This window comes from Hordeum vulgare, chromosome 1H, assembly GCF_904849725.1.
Source record: "Hordeum vulgare subsp. vulgare chromosome 1H, MorexV3_pseudomolecules_assembly, whole genome shotgun sequence".
In the NCBI taxonomy this organism is placed as follows: domain Eukaryota; kingdom Viridiplantae; phylum Streptophyta; class Magnoliopsida; order Poales; family Poaceae; genus Hordeum; species Hordeum vulgare.
Window position 1 is genome coordinate 508180787 of NC_058518.1, and position 13832 is coordinate 508194618.

Sequence of the window (13832 nt, forward strand, 5' to 3'; positions counted from 1 at the left end):
GCGAAGAGGAAGACAAGGCCGATTAGTGTTGGTTACCCCTGGTGAATCGGTGGCCGGCGGGGACCTTGGAAGAGGAGGCCGGGCTGAGGCGGCCGGCGTCCGTCGGCGGCGCACCATCCGTCGCGCAACGGCGTGCTGGTGGGGAACAGCAAGACGGCGGTGGCGGAGGAGGCGCACCGTCAGTCACGCAACGGCGTGCTGGTGGCGAACACAGCAAGACGGCGGCGGCGGCGACGCACCGTTAGTCGCGCAAGGGCGTGCTGGTCGCGAACAGCAAGACAGTGGCGGCGACACACCGTCATTCGCGCAAGGGCGTGCTGGTGGCGGACAGCAAGACGGCGGCGGCGCTGGCGAACCCTAGAATCGCCAGAGAAGGGCGAGGAGGAAAGGGGCGAGCGGTTTGGACAGGCTCGTCTTGATGCGCTGGTGAATAAAAAAAAGACCTGGTCAATGGCAAAGGTGGGTAGTTTCACGTATAGGATCAGGCAATTATAAGTATTCAATTCTTACATTTCTATACGAATTATTGGAAAGTAAAGAATATAACTAACAAATAACGAAAACAAAAAAGTGTTATTATTATTTTGGGGCCTAGGAGTCAGAATTCTAGATGGGAGGACGATATGTTCCTCCGTTCATTAACACATAGCAAGACAAAACTGTAACATATGGTATTCGTTATTATCCATACAACGACAACAGATGTCCTCGCCAACGTATATATGTGTTGTAACGATGATATATTGCAACACATTTTCAAAGTGTTGCAAACCATGCATTGCTATATGGGGGTTCTTGTTGTAGTGTCTTGGGGAGGCCAATCTCCATCAACACCTTCACCAACACCATCTCCTATCAAAACCCTAGTTCATCTCTTGTACTCAATCTTGTATCGGAACCTCGGATTGGTACCTGGGGTGTGTCTAGTAGTGTTAGTTACATCTTGTAGTTGATGCTTCATGGTTTATTTGGTGGAAGATCATATGTTCAGATTCATTATGCTATATAATACCTCTCTGATCACGAAAATGTTCATCCCTTGTGAGTAGTTACTTTTGTTCTTGAGGCCATGGGATAAATCATGTTGCAAGTAGTCACGTGAAGTTGATATTCGTTCGATATTTTGATGATATGAATGTTGTGATTTTCCGTAGTGGTGTTATGTGAACGTCGACTACATAATACTTCACCATATTTTGGGCCTAAGGGAACGCATTGTGTTGTAGTAATTGGAGTGTGGGTAAGAGAGGAGCACCGCAACATCGATCCCCCCAAAGCTCCACAACCTGTGTGTGTTGCGTCACAATATCTTCGTCGCCGTCGGGTTGTGTCACAATATCCGCCATCGTCGTCGCATGATTCATCCCAGCACCCTGTCACCATTGCATTCCGCTGTAGTTAAGCTTTGCCGGTGCCCGTCGGGTGCTGCGGTGGAGCTTTGACGGGACAACCGGTGCTGCGATGGAGCACGGTCGTGCGGTGGTGGATACGCTGCAGGGAAGCGCCCGCCGCCGGCCACCGGGGTGCTACGATGGAGCACCACCGTGTCGGTGTTGGCGTTGCAACCAAACGTCGTCGAGATTGCGATGAAGGGCCGCCGGAGCTGTAGTGAAAGCGCCAACGGTTGTTCGAGCTCCGACGAGGTTGCAGTGAAGCGTCGGGGCGGTCGTTGAATCTCCAACGAGGTTGCAGTGAAGCTCCAGCGAGGTTGCAGTGAAGCGTCGCGGCGGTCGTCGGAAGCTCCGCCGAGGTTGCAATAAAGGGCCCGCCGGTGCTGTCATGGGAGACTGCTGCGTGGTGCGTCCCGATCCTGCGGCTGGAAGCATTTAAATCGGATGGCTGTGGAGGCGACTTAATTTTTTTTTTTTTTAACAAATCAATCAACCGGTTGATTTGTAGGAGTTCCCTTTTCAAAATCCTTTTGATGAGAGGTTGATTGGCGGAGACACTTGCTAAACTGGCGCACCCACCACGGACGCTGAAATACCGAAACCGCCCTCCGCGCGCGCACCATTCCTCCGATCAGCCACTCTTCCCCACGGAACCGCACCGCAACCCCTCCCAAAACCCCCACCCACACCGCCCCTCCCCTCCCCTCACCCCTCTCTCGTGCTTGTCCTCCGCAGCGCGGCGTCGCCTTCCCCTCCTCCGACCTCACCGCGGCGGCGGCGGCGGCGGCGGCGGACGGGATGTTCTACTCGCACCAGCTCCTCGCGCGGAAGGCGCCGCTCGGCCAGATATGGTGCGTCCCCTCCCCTCCCCTCCCTCCTCGCCGGCGGCCGCCCCTCGGTCGCGGCCGCCGGCCGCCGATTGCGCCTGTCCCGCGTATTCCTGCTTGGTCCGGGGCGTCTCGGGACGCGCCCCCGTTCGATCCGCTCCCAATGCGGATCCTCGTCGCCCTCGATCCCTTCTGACGCTCCCCTGTTCCTCTGTCCTGTCCCCTCCGCAGGATCGCCGCCACGTTCAAATCCAAGATAAATCGGAGGCGGCTCGACAAGCTCGACATCATCAAGATCTGGTGATCTCCCCACCCGATCCGACCGATTTCTCTCTGCTTTCAGCTCGCGGTAGCGGTGGCCCGTCCTCGTGCGATTCTAATTCGCGTGTGCTGCCATGTGTCTGACCGACGCTGCAGCGAGGAGATCCTGAACCCGTCGGTGCCCATGGCGCTCAGGCTCTCCGGGATCCTCATGGGTGAGCCGCCCCTCGGGGACTATTATTTCGCTGCTTTCCTCGCCGGATTTGCTCTCCCTCGTATGTATGTGACGCGCGGTTGTTGCCTTTGCCTGTGTGTCTGGGTGGCGTCCGTGATGAGCAGGTGGCGTGGTGATCGTGTACAAGAAGAAGGTGAAGCTTCTCTACGGTCAGTCCATCCCCTCGCTGCTTGCTGCACTTTCTTCTCTTGTTGTAAAAAATTTCTTCAGATTCTCATCGTTTCCAAATTTGTGGCCTCGCAGATGATGTGTCCCGTCTTCTGGTAAACCTCCAGCTCGAGTTTATGCCCGGTTCCTCTGCATCCTTCCTGTTTGGTAATTTTTGTGGTTGGGTTTACGCCTGTGCTGATTTCCTCCGCAGATTGAGCTCAACGAGGCATGGAAGATCAGGCCGGTCGTGGACCACACCCTGCTCCCCAAGGGCAAGGCTCAAGCCAAGTGAGTGCTCTCTCCGTCTCCATGCCCTTCCACAAGTTTCTGAATGTGTTTGCTTGGGTGGTGATAATGTGGAGCCTGGAGATGGGGCTTTCTTTGTGTGTTTAGACCGTCTGGTGTTAGCTTATGTAATGGAAGCTTTTGCGAGGTACCAGGTGGCTGTATGTATGGACAGCTTAATTTTGTCTGTCTATGAAATAGCAATGTCAGTCTCTGCCAGCTTGCTTGCTACCAATTGGTGTGTTCTGCATTCTACTGTATTCAGTTTACAATGACATGTGATTATTTCAGATGTTTCTACAAGTTTCTGAATGTGTTTGTGTGGTGATGATGGAGAGTTGGTGTCCATTTCTCCGTGGAAATGGATTTTTTTTCTGTGTTTATATACTGTGTGGTGTTAGTCTGATGGTTTAGATTAGAGGCTGTTGCAAGGTGCCAAAGTGGCCTTATGAACAACTTAACTTTGTGTGTTTATGAAATTTCTTAAGATGCCTAATAACACTGTCACTCTGTCAGCTTGCTTGGTAACTTTCTTTCTGTGTTTATATACCGTGTGGTGTTAGTCTGATGGTTTAGATTGGAGGCTGTTGCAAGGTGACAAAGTGGCCGTATCAACAACTTAACTTTGTGTGTTTATGAAATTTCTTAAGATGCCTAATAACACTGTCAGTCTGTCAGCTTGCTTGGTCACTATTGGTGTGTGCTGCATTGTGCAGTGCTGATTTTGCAATGAGCAACGGCACTACTTTTTCAGATGTTTTCTAGAATTTTATTGATGAGGCCATATCACTGATTGTGTGCAATGTAACTGGGATGCACTGCCCTAGCCACGGGTCCATGCTGTGAAATGTAACTGGGACGCACAACCCTAGCCGTGGGTCCTTGCTGTGTGATCCTGCTGTAACTTGACTCTGTTCTTGTGTTTCTGGAGCAGCAGCTATTCATATAGATCTTCATATGATTTTGTGTCTCCTGTCTTGATATTCTGAATGCTTGATTAAATTCATGGGTTGCAACTTTGGCTAAGGGGGGTCGTTTGGGTGTTATAGCTGTTCATGCAAGGGTTCATGCGGGTATTTATGTCTCTGTATGTTGCCGAATGTTATGTCTGGGTTTGTCAATTTTAATCAGCTCCAGGTTGCAGGGTGTTTTTGCCGGCCAATATGTGTGTGTATTATATGCAAGACCTTATGCATTTTGTAGTTTCTCAGCCTTTTTTAATACATAGTTTGTCCATTTGTTGTCTTAACAATTTTAATAATATGGGGTGGCTGGCTGGGACAGTGATATATCAGTTGGTTTTGGGCTGTTCAGTGCTGACTTATTATTTTGGTATTGGTTTCTTATTCGATATCAGTCAATCTCTTGAGACTGGATGATCTAATTATAGCAGATCTGGGGCTGTATGGTACTTGAGAAATAATGCTATGTTCAGAGGGTATCTTTATCACCTTGGAGAACTGTTAACATATCTTAACATTCTGTCATGTTCAGAGCGCGCACTCTTGTCGCTCGTCTTTGAAAGTTTGTTAGCACTCCAAATGCGATATTTAACCTCTTGCTACTGTACCATTGCCATTGAGATATATTTGAGAGTTTGGCTCTCTTTGTTAGATCTTTCATACCAGAACACCTTCTCTCTTGCATAGACTGGGTGCAAAAGGGTTTTATGGAGAACGACATGTCTTAAGATTAAGAAAGCAGTGTGTCATCTTTACCTGAAAGTGCTGCTTCTTGCAGGTATGAAGCAGTAACACTTCCAGAGAACATGATGGATATGGAGCTGGAGCGGCCCGTGCTTTTCACAAATACTGATACTGCCAGGTTCCGGGGAATGGTAATCATTGTCATCTGTGTATTCTGGTAGTTGGAACTCTGATTAAATGCATGGATGGAATTTCCTGTCTCCTAGCTTCTGTCTGAATTGCCTGCACTCCTCTTGACTGAAATCCATGCTTGTGCAGCGCCTGGAGGATTTGGATGAACAGTATGTCAATGTCAACCTGGATGATGATGACATCTCTCGCGCCGATCGTCATCATCAAGGTATTTCTTTCTGCTCTTTTGTATTGCTCTTTGCGGGTTCTTAAGGCCTACTGATTATTAACTCTTGGTTCTTTATGATCGTATCTCAGCTGAGGCAGTCAACATTACCCTGGTTGATAATTTTGAGTCTGGCTTTGCTGAAACTGACATCTTCACTCGTTTTGAGAGGTAAGGGAGACTTAGGTTTCCCTAACTAGAAGAAAAGAAGAGTTATTCTTATTTTCGTGTACCATTCTCATATCATCAATGTTGCGTCTTCTTTTAATTTGGCGGTGAGTACCAACATTCATTGTGCAATACTACCTTGTCACCAGATTTGACATAGCAGATGATGACACCATCTTCAATATTACTCCCGATGGACACCCAGAGGCTCCAAGTACACTAGTTCCCTCTCCACCAAGGCCGGAAGACCCTTTTCAGCAACAGCAACAGCGTGCTGCCCCATCCCCCATCCGTGAAGAACCTCAACAAGGTGAAACTAAGCACATGATTAGTATATTTGATGATGCTACAACGGGAAATGGCTTATCACATTGTAAGATTAGAAATGATCTCGGTTTAACGCTAATGGACACCAATTCTCATCTCATTTCGAGTCTTCAAGTCTGCAACACATTTACCATGCTATTTTGATTCAGGGAAACTCCCACCAAAACTTGTTTGAACGCATTGACTTATTCTTTGAGTTTCTTCTGGAACAGTACAAGTTTATGGTTATTTGTGTGAGCTTAAGATTTGCACTGGTGCTTAGCATATTATGTGCTATGACTAGTCGGTCAAGAAGCGCTGGTTCTAGGCATATTATCTTCACTCATTATCTCCCATTGTTTTTGTAAATGGCCAATTGAATGCTGCAGGACTATATTATATATTAAGTGGATATCAGTAAGTGTAGTATTGATTGCAGCTGAATTTACTACTTTTGGTAAGTTGATAACACCATTCACTCTATTTTATGACTGGCCATGAGCACAACACTTACAGTATTGGATTTGCAAATAAACTGAGGTGGAACCTTTCTATTTGAAATGAATCTTGCGCGTAGCTTATTGTCCTTTGGCTAGTTCACTGGTTGCATGTTATATTAGAAGTTGTACCACTGGACCCAGTTCAGCTACTCATATACTATAGGGCAAGTATCTTCTGCAGGGGATTCATTGAAGGAGCAAGAGGAGCAGAAGACGAAGGTCTGTACCATTTACCTGATGAATAGCTGGCTTTAGTTGAAACTCTTGTACGGAAAAGGAGTTTGATGTTGTTTACATGAGAATGCTTTTCGCGATACAGGAGAAACAACCAACTAAACGAGCAAAGAGAAAAGCACGCGGCAAGGGCCCCCAAGTTATCATGGATAACCAGATAATGATCCCAGGAAATATATATCAGTCATGGTTGAAGGACCCATCAAGTCTCACCTCTAAAAGGCGTCAAGTCAGGAGTGTATGTCAACTGTGTTACTGATTGGAACTACCTATTCTCTGATAATTCTGAACTCATGCATTGCACTTACCGAATTGCTGTTTTGCTGTTTACTATTTGCAGAAAATCAATCCTATTCAGGCAATTAAGATGGGCGAGCTCATGGACTTGCCCCCGTCTACCCTAATGTGTTGCTCGGATGACTCACAAGAGATATATTACCCTCAGCAGCTTAGGCAACTCTGGAAGGAATGCACCAAAGTGAACCCCCCAAAGCCCTCATCTTCTTCAGGTCACTATAAAACTGGACTTTGTGTCACCCACCTTTGAACTCTCAAAAGTGCTAATTCCAAGCTGCACACTATTTCATACAGGAGTTAAATCATCATCATCATCACAAGAAACGCAGCCGAGAAACTCTTCGCCTCAGGTTGTTTCAGAACACATTTCTCTATTGATTTATTTTCATCAACATTTATCTCATAATTGGTTCAACTGGCAGCCTCAAGGAGATCAGAATGAAATGGGAGCTCAACCAATGGACTTCACAGATCTCATTGAAGAGATGAGAGCAAACAAGAGTGGAGGATTTGAAGGTGTTTTTGATGGTCCGCTTGGTGCCCATAGTGTTACACCTGGAAGTCCTGGTAAGTTGGAAATCTTTATTTTTTAAGTTCCTCGTTCTTTAGCTGCTTCATGACATCAACTCTGCTGTAGGGCTAAGTCGCAGGTCAGCTTCAAGCTCTGGTGGCTCTGGAAGGGGGGGATTTCTGCCATTGGGTCCAGAAATACCATTGCAATTTGGAGATGGAAGGTGACTGTCCTTGTTCTCTATAAGTTGCACAAATATTTGACTATGTGATCTTGTTGTTCTGAAAGAAGAAAAAACTCGGTGATTAAGTTAGTTTTCTGTTTGTGCTGGGTTTTCCTTTTATTTCTATGCTCTGCCTAGAAACTGTTAGAGCTGTCTCCCTGGCGTTGCGTTGGACATAAAGGAAAACGCCTGACCATTGATGCTAACCATCATAAGTGGCAGCTTCCTGTGGTTTTTCATTGTCTTGCTTAGTTTCTTAGTGTTAACTGTCTGAGGACTATTGAACAGGGCCAAGAGGAAGCAGCTTTCATCTGGACGAAGCTTGGGGAACCTTGATCCAATTGAAGAGGAATTCCCAATGGAGCAAGAGGGGAGGGACTTCAAGCTGAGAAGGGTTTCAGAATTTGGACCAACTCCTGGTTGGTTGCACTTCTGCCTTTCTGTCCTTACCTTAAACTGTTATTTGTGGATACGAGTATTTCATCCTGTTTCCTGGGGAACGTATCTTGTTTCAGATCTTATGGAAGAAACAGAACCCACTCAAACCCCGTTCTCAAAGCAATCCAGTCCTCCCGATCACATCACTGAATCAATTCACTCGTAAGTATCTTGAGCACATTGCTGAATATAATTCCTGGGTGGCTTATGTTTGACTCGCGGAGTGCAAGTGTGTACATCGTGTGACGCTGGAATTAAATTCATCGCAGGTACCTAAAGCTCCACTTCGAGAGCGCGGATGCCCCGCTGTCTGAATCGCTAAGCCATCTAACTCATGGGATGAATACAGCACAGGCTGCCCGCCTATTCTATCAAACATGTGGTATGGAATAGTTCCTACATTGTGAATACATCGTGCAATCACTAGAGTAAATAAGAAATCAAAGATCTCACTGCACGATTTCATATAGTTGCTTTGCTGTTGATTGATTGTTCATAATTTCCATGGACACTGACTATAATTACACATTTTGCATGACATGCTTGCTTTCTCTAATTATGCTGGGTTGTATAGGATCCTGACAAGTTAACTTAGCTGCGGTGCTAAAAGCAGGTCATATATAATATAGCTTGAAAACTGGGGAAGAAACAGAGAGTTTCCTTGATAGCATTGGCTAGAAGGATAACCCCTAGAATACTGAGTGCGACTCTTTTAACCATTTTGTTTGGTCATGTCACTGGATGTAAACTGTTGTTCACTGAGGGTTTTATTTATGCTGTGCAGTCTTAGCAACGCGCGATCACATCAAGGTCACGCAGGATGAAGCATACGGGCCCATCCATATCTCAAAGGGGGCCAACATGTGATCGTCTCCCTGTTAATCTGAAACGCCCGGAAGTCCCGGAGCCTCTCGCACATCTCGTGTTTATATATCTATCTGTAGTGTTTTAAGTCTGCACAGGAAGAAGTCTTGTAGGAAGTTGCTGCTTAGTTATGTCTCTGCTTGTGTGGTGGGAAGCAAGTGAGCGATGGTGCTGTGTTATCACGGTAGTTTTGGTCAGAGCACGGGGCAATTCTGTAAGATATGCTACGCTGAAAGAATTGACAGGCGGTGTCGGTGTAGGTTAGCTGCTTAAACTATGTTCATCAGGGGGATGTTTATGGTACCGGAGATTTGCTGGTTAGTTGCTTGTAGTTCATTATCAGGGGTGATATTTATTGTACCGGAGATTGGCTGGTTAAGTATGTTTAACATGAAGTGGCTGCTTTTCCGTATCGCAAAAATTTCGCCTGTCTTTGCATCTTTTGATTGGAATAATGTTCTTGGACTGGTGATTCTTCTACGTTCTTCAACTAGGTGCCTGGATGTCTGAAGCTGTAAGTGTACTGGATACTTACTGCTTTTTGAAACAGTTTGCAGTTGCCCGACGATGGTTCGACCTACAGCGCTTGTTTTTTTGATGCAGATCCGTTGAGACAATATGTGCATCAATGATTGCTCAATAATCAAACCGAACCGAACGCAATCTGGAGCTTCAATTCAAAGTGCAGTATAAGTCTCATTTCAGACCTGATCAGGTGGTCTCTCTTTTCAGCCCGCCGGCTAGGCCCGTGACTTGGACGTTGCTGCTAACATTTAGCCATTACCCTAGAAAGGTAGGATCTGAACACGTATTACATTACAATGCTTTTTCAGTTGAAGCAATGATGTTCCTTTGAAGATGGAGCTTAGGCTTTGGAGATGCTTTCTCCAACTTGGTAGTCATGATGCCGATGCCCATTTTCTCTTGCGGTTGCCATCGCTTTGTCATCCGGTTTTGCCCATCGGGAAAAAAACGGTGTGTGTTTCGCCCCTCTTTACGTCATTTGATTTGAATATATGTTATTGGACTAGTGATTCTTCTGCGTTTCTGAAGAACTAGGCGCTCGGATGTCCGAAGCTGAAAGCATGGTACGCTTGTTGCTGCTTCAGTTCATGCTTAATGTTACAATGCCTATGCAGTGACGCGTCTTTGCCTTGATACTTTTGCTGCTGTGCTCATGTACCGATTCAGTAGTTTTTGGGTACACTAACGCGGCTTTGATGATCTATGTACGCTCTTGATAAGATGGGCCATTGCCTGCAGGCTGCAGCATGCAGTATCTTTTAGGTGCCCCAAGGTAGCAGAGCTGCGTTTACCAACAACCAGAGCAATCAAAGTCCCCACACAGGGCAGTTTTTCATACTCTAATGGGTGAAATCTGTCGAGTTAATATGTCCGTCAGGATTGCATCAGAGAAGATCACTCCTTGCTCCATCAACTAATGAAGTTGGTAGCATCCCGTGGTGGATTTAAGCAGACATGAATGTCATGAGACGTGTGATGTTGCGGTGAAGCGCTTGCCCCGACCCTTTCTTCTCAAGGGAGCCGAACCACGGTCGAGAATTCGGCATTCTTCCTGGCAACATTGCCACACGCTGTTGGGTAGCACCCGAATTTGCATTCATATGTACTATATGACATACAAATTGGCTAGCATCTTGACTGGTGATGATTCTTGTAAAGGTCGGTTTTGTCAATCTTTACACCATAGTAGACTTACTATGCCCTAGTCTTCCACCCAACTCATAGGATATTCTGCTCATTGTTGACAAAGGCCATAATAATGTATTTATGTAATCAGTGGTGAATCAAGTAACTTTTGACATTTCTTGTGTCCGCTGGATACTTACAGCCTTTTCAAACAAATTTGCAATCGCCCGACGACGATTCGACCTACATGCTCGCTTGTTTTTCCGTGCATCAATGATTGCCCAATAATCAAGTGGAACGAGATGCAAATCAGAAACTCCAATTCAAAGTGTAGTGCAAGTCTCATTTCAGACCTGATCAGTCAGTCTCTCTTTTCAGCCTGCCGGAACCGGAAGGAAGCCGGTGAGGCCCATGAGTTTGACATTGCCGCTAACATTTCAGCCATAACCATGTGCATGAACAAGCCCTAGCCCTAGCAAAGCTAGTATCCCGACCCACATTGCATTATACTAACACAAAGAAATGAAAACCACCATTAGTGACGGTGAGCAGAGTTGAAGCAATGATGCTCCTTTGGTGATGGAGCTTAGGCTTTAACCAACTTGCTAGTCATGATGCCGCCCATTTTCTCGTGCAGTTGCCGTCGCTTTGTCATCCGGTGCTGACTTCAAGGCGCCAAACCAGCAAGCAGGGGGCCCCTTGCCCTGAAAAACATGTGTAATCAACATGTCTAAAAAGAGCCTAAACCATCATCATCGCCTCTAATCTCCGCAATGATGGGGTGGCGATGGATCAACTCCTCCAAAGATGCACTAGCTCACTAGTTGCAGTAAGAATAGGAAATACTATCACTAATCAGTTTGGTGTGGTATATGGCATGGCATGGCATGGATGACCAGGGCTAAAGCAAAGGGTATTTTACAAATCAGTAGCTCCCCTCCTGGCCCCTTTCCTAACCTTCTAGAGAAAAGCACCTTTAAATCTCCTCTACTCATGGTACTACTACTAGTGGTAGATCGTAGTCCTAAGCTGCAATGCTAGTGAAAAAGGCAATTTTATACCGATGACGTGTTGAGACCAGGATGCACGAACGCCTCTGAAGAAAATTGGCTATGGTTGGCACCTAAAAAAAGAAACACATGGATATTACAATATGTCTGGGAAATTATTTTTCCCGTGTCGTACACTAAGACCTGGTCTGATTAACGCTTTTTTCTTCCAATTAACCGCTTAACTCTGTTTTATGTAAAAAATACTTTTTGCAAAAAAAAAGTTTGTTTTCAGTTCTTCTAATCAAAAGGCGTTGTTCCTTCAGTTTCTCTAAATTAAAAACATGACGTATGTCTCACTGTCGACGGTGATCAGACAAGCAATGGCGACATCTCAGAAACATGGAATCCTCACACCCAACTAAAAGTTGCCATAAAAAACGTTTGATTTGTCATACTTTAAATTTGACGTCGGATTTTATCATTAAGGAAAAAAATAATGAACAAAATTATTTGCCTTCCAACTGAAAAGGATGGTGCTCATGCTGATTCCTCGAAGAAAAAAAGGGTCTTAGTCACACCCTAGTCGCTCTCGACGGTGTTCGGACACGCAATGGCGGCATCTCAGGAACATGGAATCCTTCGCTCCGGATTTCCGTGGAGGCGACGACAGGGCGGCATCACATGAACCGGAAGGAATTTTTTGGTTCGACGGGAGCGAAGGATTTCCATGGAGGCGACAACCAGGCGGCAGCATCACATGAACCGGAAGGAATTTTTTCGGGTTCGGATGCGAATTATGGCGATAAGATCGGGGGCATTATTCAGAGAAAGGAGCTTTGTTGGGGGGCAAGTGGGGTTGAGTAAAGGTGGTGGGAGAATTAGTGAGGCTCTTTGGCAACGGCATCGGATTCTATTCGGGAACAAGGGGCACATATCCATTTCTTAACACGGTTTCTCGGTTGAATTTCTTGGCAGGCAGAGGCAGCAGCCAGGGACAGACAGGTGCATAATTGGATGTGAGTTGCAGAGTGTTACGGATCCGGCTGCTGTGCTTTAATAAAGGTTAAAAAAAAAGGTGGTGGTGGGTTGGAATATGATGTGGAATTACGTCTGTGTATTTTCTTCTTCGTCCGTAACTTTCATCTGGAATATACGGAGTATATATAGTTAGAAAAAAAAAACTTTCGTCTGGGATTATGTGTTTTAAAATAAGATTATGTGTGTGTTTTTTATTCCTTTGTAGGGTAGTAACTTTGTGCCGCCATGGGTTGCAGCTTGCACGGATGGAAAACGCATGGTACGGAGAGGTTACATTTTTTTTATTTTTTTTGCGACGATCAGGAGAGATTAAATTAATTTGAAATTATCGTCGCACAGCGCCTGTAGCTCAGTGGATAGAGCGTCTGTTTCCTAAGCAGAAGGCCGTAGGTTCGACCCCTACCTGGCGCGTTTTTCATGGTAATTGATTTTAGTTATTTTTATTTTCTCCTTTAGACGAAATTAGTAGGGTGACCATAACTCAAAATTCATTTTGTTTTCCAAAGTAAAAAACGTTGAGCAAAACTTGCACGCTCAATGCCACCTTTGTGTTGTGCAAAAAAAGTTGTGTTTTACTCATCCCCGCAACACACCTGAGAACTAAGAAGCAAGATTATTCTGAAAAAAAAATTTGGAGAAAAAAATGGAACTTAATTGGAGCAAAACAAAACAATTTTATCTCCAAGTAAAAATGTTGAGCACGCTCACTGCTACCTTTTTGGGCAAAAAGTTGTGTTTTATTCATTCCTGCAATGCACATGAAAACGAGGGAAATGCTACACCCACCTGATGTTACATGAGGTTTTACGTAAAGACTGGGCCCACCCAGGTTTAAATCAGGGGAGATGAGTATTTAGGAAAAGATAAGTAAGTTTACGTAAGAACCTCACGTAGGTGTAGGATTATTCATTATTGTGAAAACGAGTAGGAAGTATAAGAATCTGATTTTTTTTTTTGACAAAAATCTGAATCTCTTTTTTTTTCGTGCAAAACAAAAATCTGAAACTTAACTGGAGCACTGGAAATGCCGTGCCTTAAATCCTAAGAGGTGTGCTACCATCACATAGGACATAAGTAGGTGACCCCAACACACAAAGTACATGCTGTTTTCCAAGTAGAAATTTTAAAACAAAACTTGCAAACTCACTAGTCACTACCACACCACCTTTTAGGCAAAAAGAAAAAAAAAGGCTGTGTTTCAGTCATCCACACGAAAACTAGCTACTAACTCTAAGAAGAATCTCAAAACTTTAATTGGAGCACCGTACGTAGAAGCTGTGCCTAATAAGCGTGCCACCATCACATAGGACATAAGCTAGTACTAGTACGCTGGTCTACACGTATCACCTCGTTAATTGCAGCGCGATCAGAATAGTGTCACCTCGTTAATTGCACCACCATCAGTCATCAGAAATCCAG

General features: G+C 45.3%; 1 protein-coding gene and 1 non-coding gene across 3 annotated transcripts; both read left to right on the forward strand.

Moving 5' to 3' along the window:
• Positions 1 to 2156: 2156 nt before the first annotated feature.
• LOC123451825 (sister chromatid cohesion 1 protein 1-like) lies at positions 2157 to 9128 on the forward strand. 2 transcript variants are annotated; one of them, XM_045128377.1, is made up of 20 exons: positions 2157 to 2242; positions 2450 to 2518; positions 2636 to 2694; positions 2819 to 2863; positions 2958 to 2977; positions 3076 to 3152; positions 4890 to 4986; positions 5114 to 5195; positions 5285 to 5363; positions 5510 to 5670; positions 6330 to 6385; positions 6486 to 6638; positions 6741 to 6909; positions 6992 to 7047; positions 7120 to 7264; positions 7335 to 7431; positions 7720 to 7850; positions 7947 to 8031; positions 8139 to 8251; positions 8654 to 9128. In XM_045128377.1, the coding sequence occupies exons 1-20, from the start codon at positions 2190 to 2192 to the stop codon at positions 8734 to 8736; spliced, it is 1830 nt and encodes a 609-aa protein (XP_044984312.1). In that variant the 5' UTR covers positions 2157 to 2189; the 3' UTR covers positions 8737 to 9128. The 2 variants fall into 2 exon arrangements, with proteins under 2 accessions (XP_044984312.1, XP_044984305.1); XM_045128370.1 differs by having other exon boundaries at positions 2172 to 2242; positions 6348 to 6385.
• A 3623-nt stretch (positions 9129 to 12751) lies between these two features.
• On the forward strand, positions 12752 to 12824 carry TRNAR-CCU. The gene has a single exon. It is a non-coding gene; the product is annotated as a tRNA-Arg (tRNA).
• The last annotated feature ends 1008 nt before the right edge of the window (positions 12825 to 13832 follow it).